The 20,243-nt window shown below is 40.0% G+C and overlaps 1 protein-coding gene across 1 annotated transcript in view; it reads right to left on the bottom strand.

Moving 5' to 3' along the window:
• The window catches only part of GUCY1A2 (guanylate cyclase 1 soluble subunit alpha 2), a 276,684-nt gene that overhangs the window by 238,403 nt on the left and 18,038 nt on the right, over window positions 1-20,243 (bottom strand). Inside the window, exons 2-3 of the mRNA XM_054015549.1 lie at window positions 16,636-16,697; window positions 12,982-13,103 (exon numbers count right to left, since the gene is read on the bottom strand). Coding sequence (XP_053871524.1) covers window positions 12,982-13,103; window positions 16,636-16,697 — 184 coding nt within the window. The remainder of the gene's footprint in view (window positions 1-12,981; window positions 13,104-16,635; window positions 16,698-20,243) is intronic.

Below are 20,243 nucleotides of genomic sequence, written 5' to 3'. Positions count from 1 at the left end.
TTTCTCTGAATTGCTTGAATTTGAGAACGTAGCTTGTGCAATGCTTCCAGGGTTAGCCACCTGGAAAAGCATTTCTGTGGCAAAGGGTGAAGGGGCTAGTGAGTCATCCACCGCTAATGTACTAGATCTTTCCATGTTCCCATCACAGAAACTCAAAAGGCTTTCATTTTTGAAAGGTGATGATACCAAACATCGTATACAGGCAATAAAAAATGGCAGCAATAAAAAGATCCCAGACTGACAATGTGCATCAAATGCTGCTTTGATTTGCTAGTAACTATCTTAAAGGCAACTTTAGAAAATTCCATTTTAAGATGACGACTCATCTCTCTACTATTTTCTATGAATGCTCTTTTAAGCATCATTTGCATTTAATCACTATATCAGATGCTGGAGTTACAATGTGTACAGCATGTGTGTGTCCAGTTGCGAGATGTGGTAGGATGATTTTCATGTGAATTATTAGAATATATACCCAATGTAAGAGTGTGCAGAGAAAATAAATTCAACGAATAAAAAAATGTCCTGCAGTGCATCATTTTTATTAAATGTAACACATACTAGTTAAATCCATGACAGCTGGTCCTAATTATTCCAATAGAAATGAAGGACATAGTCATTTATTTCCTAAGGGTACAAATCAGATCTTCATTATAATACATATTCAACACGTCTTATGCTATCTTCAGTAAAATACCAGTGGATCTCTGAAGACCGTTACATCATTTGTTTGGATAGCTCATAGGCTTCTGAACTTGGAAGAACCATGTAATTAAAATAGTTTCATGCCCAGAGACATGAGAACAGCAGAAGTTATTAATCTATTGTTTGCAGAACAAAACTTTGATAATAATCTCAAAGCAGTATTCGAATAAGTACATGGCTATAATTATAACTACTAGCGCCCTGCAAATTACTGATTTTTCGGTTTGCTGGAAATTCTGAAAATTAAACAAAAAAATCATTTCCGATTCACCCAAAATTGAAGTTTTTCAAAATTTTCAGCAAATCAAAAATTAAAAAAAAAATCATTTCGGGTCAAATAAAATGTTATGTTTGACTCAGAATGAAACTGTTTCTATTTTAGACTTTTTAAAAAAATAACTGAAGGGAATATAGAAACAAAAATTCTTTTAAAAAGCTAAAAAATGAAATGTTTCATTTAAAAAATGTTAAAAGGAAACATTTCAACTTTTTCAGCTTTTTTTGTCCGACACAATTTGGCAGAAACCAATACAAATTTACAAAACATTTTGGAGTTGACAAGAAACTTTCAGACAAAAAATTTTGCCCAATTCTATTGATGTTTGGTATTTACACAGCACCCTTCATCCAAACTGATTTACAAACTATATGTAGTGATCTTTTTACTCACATCTGGGATGTGGCATGATGAGTTTAAAAACTCTTAACACTGCACAACTTATGAAGAAAATTAACTTATGTAGGAAAATTAATAGGATACATTTAGGTAGGTAGCAGAATATAATTATTCATATTGGCATTTGGCCAGAATACCTGGGTTGAAAGCCCTCTTTTATAACTACAAGTGGTGAGAACTGTGGTTTTATGGATAATCCAAAAGAGATTACCTCCAGTAGTACAGTGCCTCCTAGTAGAGGAAAGGGTGTCAGTTACTGAATCACCACCATTACTTTTGCAGAACACAGGACTCTAACATCTTCCAGGCAAGTACCAACCCCAACCAATGGGGGTTATTTTATGAAATTAGGTTCAGTGATATGGCCACAGGATATGCCATTGTCTTTTTAAACATTTTAGGTGTTAATCAGTGGAGTTACCCATGCTCCACTGGAGTATTATAGCAGTGAATCAGTCATAGAAAAACAGAAGTGGCCAAACTGGATCAGACCAGTGGTTTTTCTAATCCAGAATTTTGTCTGACAATGCTCATGACCAGATGCTTTAGAGAAGGGTGAAAGAAACCCTGAAGTAAGCAGGTATGAGATATCCCTTCCATAGGGAAAGTTTCTTCCTAATCCCCATGCGTTAGAAGCTAATTTATGCCCTGAAGCATAAGGGTTTATATCCTGTTCAATTTTTTTTTTTTATACAATTTACTGTTGTAACTCAGAGAAACAAGGTGGGTGAGGTAATATATTTTATTGGACCAACTTCTATTGGTGAAAGACAAGCTTTTGAGCTACACAGAGCTCTTCTTCAGGTCACAAAATTGTATTGTAACTCTGGATGTTCTCATTATCAAAAAATAATTATCCCATACAGTCATACTACGCTCTAGCCTTGATGATATCTGGTGGCATGGAGTTCCACAGGCTATTTGTGCCTTATATGATGAAATATTTTCTTTTACTACTTTTAACTCTAGTTTCTGTTTCACTGAACATCCCCTTGCTCTTGCAATCCATTTCCATCTCTATAAAGTTCATTTTTTGTTTCTCTTTATCTCATCCCCTCTTATTCATTTCCTGTATAAAGAGTCTTAGTTATTTTCACTCTCTCTTAAATGGATTTTTTTCCCCAGGCCTGTTAAATATGTTTAGGTATAAAAAAGGAAATACTACCACCATTGTTAGAAGCACAGAAATTGCCATACCAGATCAAATCAATGGTCCATCTTGCAAAGCATTCTGTCTCAACAGTGGCTAGTACCAGATGCTTCAGAGAAACTGTATAATCTAATGACCAATTATGCAATAACAAGCTTTGGGGGAAGCTTCTCCTTAACTGCAATAATTAGTGGTTGGCTGATATCCTGAAATAAGAGGATAGTAGTAGGTCTGTGGATATTTTTATTATTAATATAAAAGACTGATTTAATAAAAAATCCTCCTAAACATTTTTTCTCAGCATCTAAGTTATAATATTTTGAGAGTCCTACAGGTTAATTATATGTTATATCAACAAGTATCTACATTATTTGTTGCCATTCAATTAAACTAAGTATTCCTCATTCTTTTTCTTCTATTTTGAGAATCTTTTCTCTCTCTTCTCATAGTCTTTCGGGTGATTCTTCATTTTTATCATCTTTCTCTGATCCTTTTACATTTCTGCTACAATATTTTTGCAGGGGAATGTCCAAAATTGAGCACAGTGTTCGGGGTATGAGTGTACCATCTATTTATGTAAAGTCATTATCAGATCTTCAGTATTATTCTCTGTCCCTTTCTTAACATAATCTAACATAAAAGAAATCGCAGCATACAAGCAGTTCAGAATCAATAAGAAGGTGAAAGATGTGATCAAAACAACAAAATACCCTGGGATTGAGCCACAGATCATACCGAAGCAACTATAACCCATCCAATTATTCCTGTAGAGTGAACCAAGGAGACAACAGCAGCCAATAGTACATGTTCCATTGCATCCAATTCCCTTGGTAGATATTAACACATACTATATGGGATATCCCTTAAGAAAATTGAAGTGTCATCTAGTGAACGGTAGAGGTGAGATACAATTTGCAGTTCTAACATTCATATCATGAACAAAAGACTAGGTTTTGTCCCCATGGGTGTAGCAAAAGTTTCCTCAATGAAGCAGATTTATAATAAATATTTAGTCTCCTCTTCATAACACAACTCTCTTCTGCTTTTATCTGATGGTGGTTTAGGCAGAAGTTGAAGACTCCAGGACACCATTTAAAAATAATAGGAAAAACTAATATTTTAACCAACATTCACTCGCTCATTAAAACAAATTTTGATGGGTGTAGTACACACCCGACTGCTTATTAGCTGATCAATTGGCCTCTAGATGACAGTATGACCTATATCTAATTAATTTGTGAAGTACTTTGGCATACCTTGAGTATAAAGATAAATTCTGTATCAAATGGAGGAAGCTGGACAACCGTTTTTATATGGTCATTTTTATTGGTTGCATATAACTGTAGTAAAAGCATTTTATATCTTTACAAACAGCTTTGGCACAGCTGTAAAACTGTACTACAACTTACTTTGTAGAGCTATATATATTACCTAGATACCTTGTACAATTTAATAAACGAAAAAATGAAATTTACATAAATAGAAAAGGTTGGGTAAAAAGTTTTACCCACATGTGCTTACCTGTAATATTTGTTTTACCTGTGTTTATAATGAAAATAATATTTTTCTAATAATGTTTAAAATGCAGTTCTAATCTAACAAGTGACTAAAAATAACATCATGATCACCGCATCTCAGTGAGTTCCAGGCTACAAGCAAAAAGTTTTTCCCCACCCCACACATTACCAGCTCTGGAGACTCAACTTGACATCCTAGAAATAAACTCAGTTATTTTATTCCCACACAGTATTTTCAGTGATAGAGGTTCTGCAAGCCAAAGCAGGGCCTCTGCAACACCAGGGCAACTCCAGTATCTTCAGTGTATGCTCTCATTCACACATGGGGAAGCCTATTGCTTAAATAGGTCTGTACAAGTGTAACCGACTGGAACTTCAGAGCAGTGTGTTGATAATGCTCAGACATTAATAGAATCCAGTTCATTCCCTTTCAGCTGTGTTGCCTCTGCAGGGCAAATAGGAATAAGCAAACAAACTTATTTTTGTCATTTCAGTAAGCAAATATGGCTCTAAATACATAAAGAGAATTCATCTGCTGGCTTAAAAGTTAACTGTTTTTAGTGTCATATTTTACTGAAATCCCAAAAGGCTTCTCATGTTTCCTCGAATATATAAAATGTCTTGTATTTTATTTACGGACCTTTGACAAGTGGCTATGTATATCACGACCTTTAACTACTCTTAACTATTGGCAGTTTCTCCTCTTTTTAATAATACACAGTACTACAGCACCCAGTGGGGCTTGTAATTCAAGTGTATCTATTATTCTTTTAATTAAAGACATTTTTATGTATCAACTCCAATTCCATTGCTACAGTTTGTTCAATTTACTATTGCCATTATTAAATGCTTATATTATAGTAGCACCTAGAGTCTCTGATTTGGATTGGGGTTCCAGTATTTTAGGCACTGTACAAAACTATCAGTAGACACAGAATTACCTTGAAGAGTTTGCAGTTTGAGATCAATTGTTATAGCTATATGCACATTTCTGATATAGAGTTGCTAATTTCAGCAATTACATTAATTCAGTAATTACATAAATAATTTTGTCTATTTTACTTATATATTATCAGTGTGTTGCATCATCTGCACAATTATGGGAGCTCTGTACAGAGTCTGAATGCAGGAGCAAGCCCCATCTGTTTCTAAAACAAATTGATTTTGACACACCTCTACCATTTGATATCTGTTTCCCTTTAGACCCCTTGCAACCTTTTTTTAACAATTTTAACTCAGTTAGGATTTGCTTCCTGAGGTCCATCCAGTTCTTATCACAAGGAAGATGACGCTGAAGGCATATATAGTGTTTTGAGCGCATGAAGTTATTCACTTAAAATTGACGGATCAGTCCATTATTTAACTTTCTCTAACAATACAAAAACAAGAGGAATACTCAATAAAATTAAAAGACAGTAAATTTAGAACAAACAGGAGATGGTATTTACAATGTATCAAATTTGCATGTCACAGAGGAGTCATTGACTCATGTTGTGGATGTTTTTTTAAGAACATAATTACAGTGGATTTTTAGTTGCTTATTTTTTTTATTAAAGATAAACAGAATTGTTGCCAGTATAAATTATTTCCAGGTCTTTTGTTTGAGGAGGTTTATTGATCATTTATGTAGTGCAGATAACTTCTAGCAAGATCAGGTGCTTATACAGCATGTCTAGTGTAGATCAGTGGCTCTCAACCTTTCCAGACTACTGTACCCCTTTCAGGAGTCTGATTTGTCTTGAGTACCCCCAAGTTTCACCTCACTTAAAAACTACTTGCTTACAAAATCAGACATAAAAAACCAAATGTCACAGCACACTGTTCCTGAAAAATTGCTGACGTTCTCATTTTTACCATATAATTATAAAATAAATTAATTGGAATATAATTGGAATGTACTTGCATTTCAGTGTATAGTATATAGAGCAGTATAAACAAGTCATTGTATGAAATTTTAGTTTGTAAGGACCTCGCTAGTGCTTTTTATGTGGCCTGTTGTAAAACGAGGCAAATACCTAGATGAGTTGATGTTCCCCCTAGAAGATTTCTGCATGTCCCACAGGGGTATATGTACCCTTGGTTGAGAACTACTGGTATAGATGTGCCACAGTGTAAATAAGCAGTGAGGTTTTCAAAGATGCAAATGTAAGCGAGGTGCCCAACTCCCATTAAAAGCCAACAGGATCTGGTCACCTGTCATTTCTCTCTGCACAAAAATACTCATTTTTACTTGGCAAGTATTCACATTTGAAAACAGATTTTTGCCAATGTTCATTAATTTGATCCAAGGTTAAATTTCATCACTTCCAGCAGCCAACACAGCTATTCATGGTGGCGACATTCCACCCATTTAGCAAAGTTGCAAATATGTTCCAAGAAAAATATTGTCAACTTCCAATGCAAAAATATGTAGCAAGACCATGCTGCTGAAATTCACTTCCCCAGGTAGAAGTTTGAGCTTGAATGTGTCCACTTTTAGAGCACAGAGTAAAACAAGCTCTTGGTCCACATTTTCCAGTAGCTAGAGATTTAAATTCCCGCTATCCCCTTCTCTGATTCTTTCAAGTTAGCAAGTTCACTGCTGTAGTGAGTCATACAGTGCATTGCTGTATTTTGGAGATATGTTTGCTCTCAATCTAAGCCACGTAAAATTATTTATTTGTATTAAAGTAGTGGCTAGCAGTCCCAGATGAGACCTGGGCACAGGTGCTCTAGGGCAAATAGTATGAGAAAGTCCTGCCTCAAGGAACTTACAATCCACATAGACAGGACAGACAGGCGTTAGAGGGTTAAAGATTAAAGAAAGGAAGTATTATCCCCATTTTACAGATGGGGAATTGAAGCACAGAGCGATTCAGTAACATGCTCAAAGTCACAAGAAATCGGTCATAGACATTTAAAACATTTCCCAAGATACAGCCAGCTTTAGCCACAGGGCTATTCCATCCTCCCTAATGTACCCAGATATAAGATGACAGACACCTAATAAATAAATGAAGTCATCATCATCATCATTATATGCTATGTTTGTTTCCTTTTATTCTCTGTATCAGGAACTGCTATCAAAACGGAGCTCTTGATGCTCATGTTAATTCTGTTTTGTATGCTTGTGACTCTTCAAATGGCAAGCAACTTTGTGCAACAAAGATGCTATTCCAGAAGATTCTAGGGGACATCAGTTGGTCCTATGTCTTATTAAGCCATCACAGCTCCTTAGAGGACTGAACAGAAGATAAGCTAAAAAGGAGATAAAACTTAATTATATGATGATGATGACGAAAGACCTCATTATAGGCTTTACATTTATTTAAAAAAATAATTCAAAGATCTTTTATTTAGAACTGTTCAGTCAAAAATATAATAGAGGTTGTTTACAGAGGAACCTGACTCATTCCCATAAGTGGGTGTTCTAATGAGGCTATGACAGCCTCCTTCAAGCTGGATTCCTGCTTCATCAGGCTCCATTGCCTTGAGCAAGAGATGTGGTTTTAGAGTAAATCAAAAGGCCAGATACACTGGCTCATTCTCACTGTTTTGCACCTCTCTGACAATGCAAAGCAATTGTAAACCCAGCTCAGATAGCCAACTAAGATAAGTTTATGGCTTCTCTGTGTCACCAGACTGAAGCATACTAGTGAATCTGACTCTAGGTATTTCAACACAGGAAATTCTTAATAGTGCCATCCAGAAAGCAAGAGTGTATCTTGGTCACTTTCTCCTTTTCCTTCACATGATGCAGGAAACTGTATAATCTACATAAACCAATTAAAGGAGGCAGAGTCTGTACTATTTTGAAAAGGAGACAGAATTTAAATGTAACATTCCATCCATGCAAGTTGTCACTCCCAAGCAAGGTTGTTGCAGCTGTGTTAGTCCCAGGATATTAGCAAGACACAATGGGTGAGGTAATATCTTTTATTGGACCAACTTCTGTTGGTGGAAGAGACAAGTCAAAAGCTTGTCTCTCTCACCAACAGAACCTCAACCTCCTTGTCACTCCAAGTGACTGGTTGATCGAGTATCCAATCAGTTGACATGATGGATCCACTTCCCTTTTGTGATGCTGTATAAAAAAGGAGATTGTCTGCACTATTGTCACCAATGTTACACAATTGTGATGAATCTTGTGCAAAGTATGCCTTGTAAGGTATCATTGGAAATGTTATAATTTGCTAAGTATTATTATCCTGTTGAAATGTGTGTATCACCATTGTGTATGAGACTATGACATTTTACTGTACACTTGTTACTACACTTATGTTCCTGGGCAACACCCACAAGACAGATTTACATCAGGTGTTGATGGGCCATTAAGGAGAGTCAACTCTTCCAGTGCCCCTCCAGAGGATTCCTCTGATATCATACGGACAATGGAGGCCCAGTGACTCAGCAGGGCATGTAGAATATGTGATGCTTAGCTCCATGTTTGAGCCAGTATTTTTCCATGCACATGGATGGGGGGTATAAATTGGAGATGGTGACATCACCTTCTTGGCTCATGCCTCCCCCACATCTCTAGACTATGATTTCTAAACCTTTAGTTTTTAGTGTACTAAAGGATTGGCTACCTGCATGGGTTTTGGGTGAGATCCTGAAGAATATTTTGGTGAGTGGCTGGTTCTTTGGAACTGGAAGAACCTAATGTGAGATTAATTTTGGTTTTAATGGCCTTTCAGCATAAAGTCTGGTTTGCCTGCATGACACATGAAGAGCTCTCTTAGCCATGTCCCATACCAGGCAGCCTGAAGCCTTTATGACACTGATGTGAAGCAGGAATAAATACACTGATGGCAATGGAATTGCCTCGATGTAAAATCAGTGAGGGCGAGAGGAGAATCAGAATCAGATTGACTGCTTTACACTGCTAGTGACAGCTTACTAAGGGAAAAATTCCAGTATTCATACAGTATAAATTACACACCCACAGCTGAATGCACATCTTATCAGACATCACTGTTCTGTGAATAGTGTAAATACCAAGACCACAAAGTGAGGCATTTGTCCACAATCTCCCAGGTCTACTAATAACCTCAGTGTTCGCTGTGTTTTGTCAAAGAACACAGAATGAGAATTTTAGAGTCAGACTTAGTGGGTCGGGAGAGGTAAATCATACTGAAGTATTTGCAGGTAAGATAGAATAGGATAGCAGATATTTCATTGGCAGGTACCTTTAAGAAAGGGCTTTGTTCCATTACTACAAATGGAAGCTAAGTTCCAAGGTCTTCTGTTTCAAATCTGGACATAGTAAGGACTGAAGTCAAAATGATAACCTAGATATAATTGTCCATGCAACCCACACTGGCAAATATTCACCTCTAGCATAAACAGGCACAACCCTGGGTTGCATGAAGTATAACAGAGTGCCGGATGGGTAATCTTTATTATAAATGAAATAAAATGAGAGCAGAATTTGGATTAACATTTGTTTAAATACCATCACACCACTCAAGTCTTCTGTCTCAACAATGTCATAATAAGATCAATTGTACTAATTACACACCTCAGTGCTTATTTCCCACTTGTATAAAGCAGTCTCTCATTATTCCTTATTCATCCAGGAAAATAACTGTCACATATAGAACTGAGAACTAATCAAGCAGCCTTCATTAACAGTCTGGCTGTTGTGACACAAAGTAAGTCAGAGTTAATTCTGAGATTCCTTCCTAAATTCATGCCATTGGATGAGGAGAAGGAAGTAAGTGTTTATTAATAATTACCTTAAGAATTTCTTAAATTTAGAATTTCTTGTCCTGAACTCAACTTCAAATTTAAAAAAAATATATGAATATTTCCTAATAGTAACTTCCTCCCACCTTATTTAATAAGTGTGTTTTTTTTAAATGTACCTTTCACTCAGTCCAGCATAGTCCCCTGAAGAAAACAGATATTTAGGCCCCATGATCTGCTCAGTACAGATCTCTATCCACTGCAGCACCTGGGCCCACACTATTAGATTTTATTTCATGATCAAGGCCCTAGACATTATTTTAAGAACACACAAACAAGTATTCATAACCATTTTTAAATGCACCCATAGACTTGATAGACCATAAGAGCTGTAGTTTCATAGTGAAAATAAGTACTGAGTTTTTAGTCTGGCCTCTTACAATATTATTATGTATGTTTTAAAAGTATTATAAAGAGAGATTCCTCTGCATGAGTCATGAAGACGTGTACAAGGGCTGATTTTGAAAGGGTAAGGACTCAACTATTTAACAATAAAAGCAAAAAAAATCACTTTAAATAATATTGCATTGTACATTTTTATGATGTCATTAATTCTGAAAAATCCCAAAACACTTTTGGCCCAGTTCTGCAAGGTGCTGAGTGCCTGCTCTCTTCTCATTAACTTCAGCAGGAGTTAAGGGCTCAGAACCTCTCAGCAGGCACTCAGCACCTTGCCTGCTAAGGGTCCTAATGAAGCGAAAGCACATCGACCATCAGTAAAATGCAGCCACCTCTTAGATGGAACATATCAGCTATTTTACAGTGCATACCAACCCTATACAACAGTTTGAGACAGAAAAGGAAGACAAATGGTTACTCCAACTGCAAGAGGGATTTTAGTTAAGCAGAATGTAATAACCCAGACTGGAATGCAGCTAGAATGCCCGAGTTGATACCAGTCCTCTTGCAAAGAGGGTAATGAGATCTTTAATTATCACACAAGGTCAGGACTTCAATTTTATGCCGTTCTTGGGATGAGAACTCTCCAGCCACATAATCTCCTGAAAATGGACCCTGTTCAGGCTTTTGTTCATTACCAAGTGAAAGGGAACCTATTAAGTGCTGAGAGTGCCACCTGTTATACCCCTTACCCCTATCTTCTGCAGCATCTTGGGATTTCCTTGGAGGACTCTCAAACAGTACTAGCAAGGCCCAAGAGTGCTTAGATTACGAGACTTCATAGAAAATATAGCCCCAGGTGCCATAAGTGCAGTACTGAAAATTCAAAAAACATCTAATGCTAGTAAGATGCTTTAAAGAAATAATAATAATTAATAATACTTAGCACTGATAGTATTTTCTATGCATAGATCAGTAACAGTGCAATCTTTAAGTGGTTAAATACTTCATATGCAAATTCACTTCAAGCCAAATTTCAGCACAAGTTTATCATTGATTTCTATATCCCCAGACACAATGGTTTATAATATCAGCTGTGGCTAAAAATCAGTAGAGAGTGTTACTTGTAGCAATGATAAATAATATTTAGCACTTTACATCTTCAAAGTGCTACGTTAAAATTAGCTAATTAATCGGTGGCTTAAGGTGATCTGTAAAGGTTTCTCCAAAACAATAAAAATGAAAAGTTTTATTGAAGAAAAAGGGTTAAATGCCCCCATTTTAAATTAAAGTTCTTAGTAAAAAGTTCTTTGCTTCTTTTTCTTTCTGTGTGGATTTATATCAGCTTTCACAGATTGAGAATTGATAAAACCTTACTGATGCTCCAGAGAAGAGCAGGCACAAAGACTATGTCTAGACAACAATCAATGCATGGGTAGTAGCCAGCATACCCCAGCTATCTTTAATCTAGCTCAGGTCCCAGAACAGGGAGACCATGGCAGCGCAAGCCTCAGCATAGGCTGTACAAACCAGCCCAGAACCCAAAGTAATCACTCACAGGACTGGCCTTGTGAGACTAAACTTAACTTGGGCACATCAACACAAGCTGCAATCACACCCCACGACTGCAGTCTAGACGTACCCTAAAGATGTAGTAGAAGAATGTGAGAGTATGTAGGGCCAGTTGCCTCTATTTGAACCCATAATCTGAAACTGCACTAACTTACTACATAAATTTCACTTTAAAATCCTGTATACAGCTCACCAGTGTTACTAAATGAAGGGTTCACATCTGACTTGAGCAACAAACTACCCTGTTTCCCCGAAAATAAGACAGTGTCTTATATTAATTTTTTCTCCCAAAGATGTGCTAGGTCTTATTTTCAGGGGATGTCTTATTTTTCAGAAATGAAAAATGCCTTATTATCGGTGGATGCCTTATTATCGGGGAGGTCTTATTATCGGGGGGATGCCTTATATTACAACGAGAGGCAAAACTGTAAGTAGGCCTTATTTTCGGAGGATGTCTTATTTTCGGGGAAACAGGGTAGGTTCTCCTTGCAGTTTCAGTTTGATATGGTAACGCTTTTCATTTCCTGTCCTGTTGTGCAATGCTGCTGTGTTCTCTTAAGTAGTTGCGTATGTAAACCCACAGGTCACTGCACTTCAGTGGTGGATGACATACATCTTCTTTACATTTATACAAGTTTGTCATATTTGGGATCCTTCAGCATGAAGAGGGCAAAATAATTTAAGATACTCATGATTCAGCAGGCTATAGGGTGACCAGACAGTAAATGTGAAAAATTCGGACAAGGGGTGGGCAGTAATAGGAGCCTATATAAGAAAAAGACCCAAAAATCAGGACTATCCCTATAAAATAGGGACATCTGGTCACCCTAGCGGGCTACGTTCTGCTAAAACATGGTTTCTCCAGACCCCGAATCAGTATGGCTAACAGAACCCTCGTGCATCTGCTGTTTTGTAGCAAATGCTTAAACACCTCCTGACGTACCTCTGAGGGCCAAATTCCTTTTTTTTTTTTTCCCCAATTATAACTTGGCAATCCCAAATGAATTTGGGCACCAAACCTTTGAAATTCCAATACTCAGTGACAACAAAATGGGAGGCACAGTAAACGCCCAGTGAAAAAGCAAAGTGGATTATTTCAGACAAGTAAAATATGCCTGGAAAAGGAGATAATGTTGACATTAATAACCCAATGAGATGATGCTGACTACAGTCTAAGCTGCCCTGGATGGAACAGGAAAGACCTTCATTCATGATTAATGATGGGCCTCTCAAAAAAAAAAAAAAAAAAAAACCTCCAACCAAAGCAAATGAGCCATATTACAAAAAATAAGTACCGAGTATATTAGCTGTACACTGGAGAATTCCTGAGACATCTTCGGCTTCATCGTTGCCAGAGCAGTCTGTATAGGAGCATCTGTTCGATATATTGTGAAAGTTCTTTTCTGCATCCCTGTAACTAGGGGAAAAAATAAACAATTTCTATACATCTGCTTAACTTATGTAACAAATGAGTTGGGAGACTAACAGTTGATTATTAATGTGCTTTTGAAAGCGCATCCTCATTTTGTCTTTAACTATCTATAACGTAGGGCTTAATCCTTTTTCCATTCAGGCCAATGAAAAAACTCATGTTTATTTTAATGGAGCAGAATCAAGCCTGTAATATCTGGCAAATTATATATTAATAAAGTGATTGGTGGGTGTCCACCAATCACTTTATTAATATCAGCAATAGCAGCCAGTGTTGGGAACTGGAGCCAACATCTGAAAAGTAATAATAGTGAATAATACTGAGCACTTTCTGTAATGAAAATAAAGGCATGCTGGGGAGGGGGAAAACACCAAAGGGCTAAGTAGTGGGAAAATCTCTCTTCCTTTACATGTCATCCCCACTGGGGTGCTGTTCTTAGTAACTGTACACTAAACCAAAAGATTGTAGTAATAAGCCATAAACCCAGTGTCTTTCTTAACACCATAATTTTTAGTGTCTAGCAAAATTATGAATTTAAGCTCCCAGGCTCATCTCTTGAAGGTGTTGTGCAGGTTTCCTTTGAGGACAAGGACTGAGAGGTCAGATATGGAATGATCATTCTGTGAAAAGTGTTTGTCCATGGGTGATATGGTATTTTTGTCTTTTATCATTTTTCTGTGTGAGTTCATTCGAGAGCGTAGTAATAGTCTGGATTCATTCACATAGTTGTTATTGGGGCATAAAAATCCTGGTCTTAATAAAGACACTCTATTTATGGCTTATTACAACATTCTGTAATCCACTAACCTCCCTTTTTTGTCCTATAGCTGGAGAGGTGTTAAAGGGCCACTTCACCTTGAATGGTCCCTTAAAATATGTGTTAACTCCTTATGCTAAACAATCTATTCCATCTTCTATTTAGCTGTGACACTCTTACACTTAAAATGATGCATGCTGTAGCACTTCAGTGAAGATGCTACCAACACGGATCCGAGGGGTTGTCCCATCGGCATAGATAATCCCCCTCGCCGAGAGGTGGTAGATAAATCGATGGAAGAATTCTCCTGTCAACCTAGCATGGTCTACACCGGGGGTTAAGTTGGTTGAACTGCATCACTCTGGGGTGTGGATTTTCACCCCCCTGACCGATGTAGTTATTCCAACCTAAGTTCCTGGTGTAGACCAGTCCTTAGTACCTTCCCCAGACCTGAAGAACAACTCTGTGTAGCTTGAAAGCTTGTCTCTTTCACGAACAGAAGTTGGTCCAAATTTGTCTCTCTAATATCCTGTGACCAAAACGGCTACAACACTGCAAACCACAAATATTAATCAAGCCACTAAAGAAAAATGAAGGATAGCTAAATAAGTTTATCTTCCATTTCACGAATAAAATTTGGGCATGGATTTTGGGTCTGATCTTACTAAATACTGAGCCCTGCTGGGTGAAGAGAGTACTCCCTACCTCCCAGCAGGCCCAAAGGCTCTCCTCCTCTCGGACATATAGACAAGTCATTGTCAGTATGAAATGGTAGTTTGTACAGACTTTGCTAGTGCTTTTTATGTATCCTGTTGTAAACTAGGCAAATATCTAGATGAGTTGATCTGCCCCCTGAAAGATCTCTGCGTACCCCTTGGGTACACGTACCCCAGGTTGAGAACCACTGCTCTAGCATGCTGAGCACCTCCTGGGAAGTTCTGAGCTCCTTCAACTGCCCATGATGTCAAAGGGAGCTGCTTGACACTTTGCAAGATAAGATCATCAAATTGTTTGACCAAAACCAGAGGGAGTCAGTGCAGAGGCAGGACTGGAATGAAGGAGTTCCTGGCTCCCAGCCCTCTGTTCAAGCTACTAGATTCTCTCTCCCCATCTCCTCTCTCTAGTCCATAGCCCTGATTCTCCATCGCTTGCATCTTGTAGTCATTCACAATCATGTTCAGAGCTCTACTATTCCGATTTTGTTAGCACCTGTTATACACAGACTATACCAAGTGCAGAGCAGTAGAGAATGAGGCCCCAGGAATTCACTCTGTCAGAGAGCAAGTTTGGCTCTTTATGCTGATGTGAGTATTGTGTTTTACACTAAAGTGTATCAGGGAGATCCAGCAGGCTTATACATGCAAAACTCCCACTGGTAACAGTAAGAACTGCATGATCAGGCCCAATATAGGACACCTAGAAGAGAGGCAGATGTTGGATAAGCAAGGGGATATAGAAAGTTGTGAAAGTGAAGCAAACCATAGCTTAAGTAGCAGGCATAGCACCAGGAGCGAAAGGTCTTTAGAGTGTGAGAAGAGCTGCCTTATTTTCGTCTCCATTAAAAACAAACAGTTCTGAGTCACTAGTGGCCATGAATTAAAGCTACATTGTTATTATAAATATGCTGTTCTTAAAGCACTGTAGTTCCCCTCCTCCACCCTTCCCCCCGGAGATATACTACTGTGAGACTTCAAAGCAACCCCTTCAAGTGACAAAAAAGAAAAAAAAATTGCCAGAAGGCTTCCCCCGCCTACCCATATCTGCTCCATAATAGATGTCATAACTACCAGCAAAGAGATATACTTGATCCCTGCAGCAATGGCACTCTCTCTATCCTGGGGTGCATGCTAGACGTGCTAGCATTACAAATGCTACGTAGCAGGATAGAGAGGCATGTGAATTTTGACAAAATGTACAAGAACAATTCCCTCCAGCGTACGAAGTTTCAGAACTATGGCATGAATTTTAAATAGACCTTTGACCCAACCTGAGTAATAAAAGAAAGAGTTGCAGACACTATTCTATGTTTGGCAGAGTTGTTTAATTGATACAGTCTTGCAGGCATCGTATTCCGTTCGATTAGGAATGGTATCTGTGACAATAACAACACTTGGGTAGGAATTATTAATATTACCTTGTCATAATTACCCTGTCCTCCCTCCCCCTTGCCTGTTTGTTTCAGCCAGCTGTCAGAACTTGTTTTTTAGGCTCGTATCTGGCAACTGCCTATGCAAGTGAGTAACTCCATGTGACTATTCATGTACTTAAAGCTACTCACATGTGTAACTGTTCGCAGAATCTGGGCCTTAGACTGTAAGCTTTTTACAATATGCCTATCCAGCACAATGGGATCATGGTCTGACTGAAACATAAACATTAGCAATAATTAATCTGTTATGTCATTTTGGCTGACTGTGTCAAGAGCACATTCTGAAAAATCTTATACTTTAACAGAAAGGCTCCCCAACACTGACATAAGTTCTACAACTGCTCCTCCGTGGGCTCAGTCCCTCTCTCATTGACCTGAATGAAAGGAGGATTGGGCTATAGTTATTTAACTGCAGCAGGAGAGATGAAGAATAACAAAAAGAATGTATAATATTTATCATTACTGAGGAAAATGCCTAAGTATCTGTGAGCAAATTCAGAAAAGTTGGTTACTCAAGCCAATGACTTAGAAGACAGAAAGATATTAATTCTACAGCTATCACTTCTCTTTTATTCACCCTTCTAATCACTACTGTGGTCTGTTTTACTTACCCAATAACTTGATGCTCATAATACCGCAGTGTCCTTTGGAGAGTCTGCCGTATGGTCTGAGGCTACAGAATAACAACAAAAACAAACAACCATTATCAGCAAATCAGCAGCAGCACAATGTCTGAATAGGTGACAACTGCTTTATCCCTTAATATACTATTTGTTTTTCCAATTCTACACATTTTCATCTTACACCTGCCATGTTTCCAGCAGTGATGGCTCGGTATTATACCAGAAGTACTACTAAGCTGTTCTTATATTGCAAATACCTCAATATTTCATGGCTCTTTTCCTTATACTCTTTTTCACTATTTAAACAGAAATGAATGTTACGACCTGGCACAGCTAACGTTGTCTGTAAGACAACAGAAACACAGCTATGGGCTGGTCTACACTAGGGAGAGGGATTGATCTAAGATACGCAACTTCAGCTACGTGAATAGCTTAGCTGAAGTCCAAGTATCTTAGATCGATTTACCTCGGGTCCTCACCACGCGGGATTGACAGCCGCAGGTCCCCCGTCGACTCTGTTGGAGTTCTGGAGTCGACGGGGAGCACGTTCGGGGATTGATTTATCGCGTCTAGACGAGATGCGATAAATCGATCCCTGATAGATCGATTACTACCCACCGATCTGGCGGGTAGTGAAGACATACCCAAAGTTGACAAAGGAGGCCCTTGCTTTATTATTAGTTTTCACAGAATATCACCTGTCAATAATCTCATCATTTTAAAATAAACTTTAAAAGCTATTCAATAACATGTTATTACATCAAGACATAATGAACCAGCTTTTTCTTGGGACAATATCATATGCTCAATTTTCATCAGCAGGGAAGGGAATTGGCCTTTCCAAATCTATTTGAGACATGGTAGTAGAAAAACTCACAGAAAAAATTGTTTTAACAAAATAAATAAAAAATCTATTAAGGCCCAGTTCTCTGACATGTCGTGAACCTTCAACTCTCCGAAGTCAATAGGAGTTAAAGGTACTCACCACCTGCAAAATCAAGCCCTTAAAGGGCAAATTGTGAGGAGTTTCTGGCATTTTTGTGCTATATATTTAACAAGGGCTCCCCACACGGTCTCTTATTATGAAGTGCTCTCAACTACAGACAAGTGCTTCTTGGTATTGCCCAAATAAGTCATGAGAGCACGTTATCTTCCCAGAAAGTGAGGGACATTTATCAAATACATTATTAAGCAATTATATTTTAAGGTTCCCACCTGTCCACCTTCTCCTGTCAGTTTAGCAGAGCCCATATTCAGTGTTCCCAATTCTGATACACAAGATTCCCTGTTGTCTCAGTGTCTCACAGGATCACAGGATAACCAAAGGCAGACAAGGTCAGAATCACACAAATTTGACCCTTAGGGAAATTCGAGACCAGTGTTTCCCTGCTTTTTGGAACAATTTCCAGCTGCCTCAGAAAGCAGTGGTAGAAATGCTTTTTAATTAGATGTGTTTCAGACCTCTCTGGCGTTAAGATCAAGCATGATAAGTTTATGGAGGGGATGGTTTAATGGGATACAGTGATTTTAGTCAATAGGTCGATAACAATGGTCAATGATGGGATATTAAAAGTTACTACAGAGAACTTTTCCAGAAGGTCTGTCTAGAGAATCTTGCCCGAATGCTCGGGGTTCAGCTGATTGCCATATTTGGGGTCGGGAAGGAATTTTCCTCCAGTGTAGATTGGCAGAGGCCCTGGAGGTTTTTCGCCTTTCTCCGCAGCATAGGGCAGGGGTCACTTGCTGGAGGATTCTGAGTGACTTGAAGTCTTTAAATAATGATTTGGGGAGTTCAACAGCTAAGTCAAGGGAGAGAATTCTTCCAGGAGTGGGTGGGTCAGGTTTTGTGGTCCGCATCATGCGGGAGGTCAGACTAGATGATCATAATAGTCCCTTCTGACCTTAGAGTCTATGAGTCTATTCCAGAACCAAGGGCAGCCTTGCGGCCCCATATTTTGTAGGCCCTATACAAATTCAGCAGCTCTGGAGCTAGCCTTATCTTCCACTTCTGCCAGTGGGTTTGGAGAGGAAGGCAGCTCCCTGCTTTTGAATAAATAATAAAATAAATAAAAAGGAGAAAACTGTAATATAATCCTCTCCCCCCCACCAGCTCTTTGGGGCCCACAGAATGTAAGAGCAGCCCACACAATTTGAAGAAGAGCTTTTAAAAACAAAAAAAAAACAGCAAACAAAAGAATTTGTCTGTGCTTCTGAACTTCAATCTGCAAAAATGCATGTACTTGTAAAATAAAGTGGGAAAACAGAGTTCAACCTTCTAAAGAGGTTTTTATTCTACATCAGGTAATTACATCTCCTCTCAGCAGGAGTTAAATTTACTCTCTCAGAAAACATTCAAATGCGCTCTTGCAAAACCTACAGACGCTCCATACAAATGAGACAATCACACTTGCAAGACCCAGTCTCCTCCCATTTGGTACAGCAGGTGTCGAAGTCCTAAGGGCCTGATGCAGCTGAAATGTACTTTGGCAGCTGCTGCCACAAGGAAAATTCAGCAGGTTTCCTCTGCTCTGCAGCCACACAGACTAATCCCTGGCAGCGTGAGCAGCGGTACATTTTCCCACTCCGGCAGCCATGATGCAGAAATGGATATAAGAAAAGAGGCCCAAACAGTTGCCCTCTCTACACTCCAGCTCCCCTAACCTTCTCCACACACTCCCATATCAGCTGCTCCCTGTATGATGCACACACACTCTACAAACTTGTCCCCTCTTCCCCTGCATCTACTCTGGAGTGAGGTGGGAACGCAGCCAGACAGCAGCTTCCACTTGTTAAACTGCAGTTCTGGTTTCTTAAACTTCATCTAGTCCAGAGGTGTGGAAGACAGCACGCTAGGGAGGCTGGGCTGCAGGAACAGACAGCAAGCAGCAGAACTCCCAGTTCTGCTTTCTCACATTAAAAGGTTGCATACCTCAGACTCTTATAGGGTTACCATATTTTGTCCCTCCTAATGGAGGACACTCCCGGGGGCCCCGCCCACGCCCCCAGCCCCGCCCCCGCCCCCGCCCCAACTCCGCCCCCTCCCAAAGTCTCCGCCCCCTCCCCTGCTTCCCGCGAACATTTAATTCGCGGGAAGCCTGAAGCAGGTAAGGGGGGGTGGGAGGAGGCGCGGCCCGGCCCAGCCCAGCTCAGCCCAGGCTGGCTCCCCCGGCGGCTCCAGCCTGGGTCGGCTCGGGCCCTGGGGTGCCGACCCCGGCCGACCACCCCCGGCGGCCCGGCGCACCCCCTGGCTCCCAGCCCCGCGGGCCCGGCCCCCGGCTCCCCGATCCCGGCCCGGCTCCCAGCCCCGCGGGCCCGGCCCCCCGACCCCAGCCCGGCTCCCCGATCCCGGCCCGACTCCCCGACCCGCGGGCCCGGCCCGGCTCCCAGCCCCACGGGCCCGGCCCCCCGGCCCCCAGCCCCCCGATCCCGGCCCGGCTCCCCGACCCGCGGGCCCGGCTCTGCGGGCCCGGCCCGGCCCCCCGCCCCGCGGGCCCGGCCCCCCGGCTCCCAGCCCCACGGGCCCGGCCCCCCGGCTCCCTGCCCCGCGGGTCCGGCCCCCCGATCCCGGCCCGGCTCCCCGCCCCGCGGGCCCGGCC

The sequence above is a fragment of the Malaclemys terrapin genome, chromosome 1 (assembly GCF_027887155.1).
Source record: "Malaclemys terrapin pileata isolate rMalTer1 chromosome 1, rMalTer1.hap1, whole genome shotgun sequence".
Classification (NCBI taxonomy): Eukaryota; Metazoa; Chordata; order Testudines; family Emydidae; genus Malaclemys; species Malaclemys terrapin.
The sequence above is the reverse complement of the archived record's forward strand: the minus strand, read 5'-3'. Positions and strand labels throughout refer to the sequence as shown.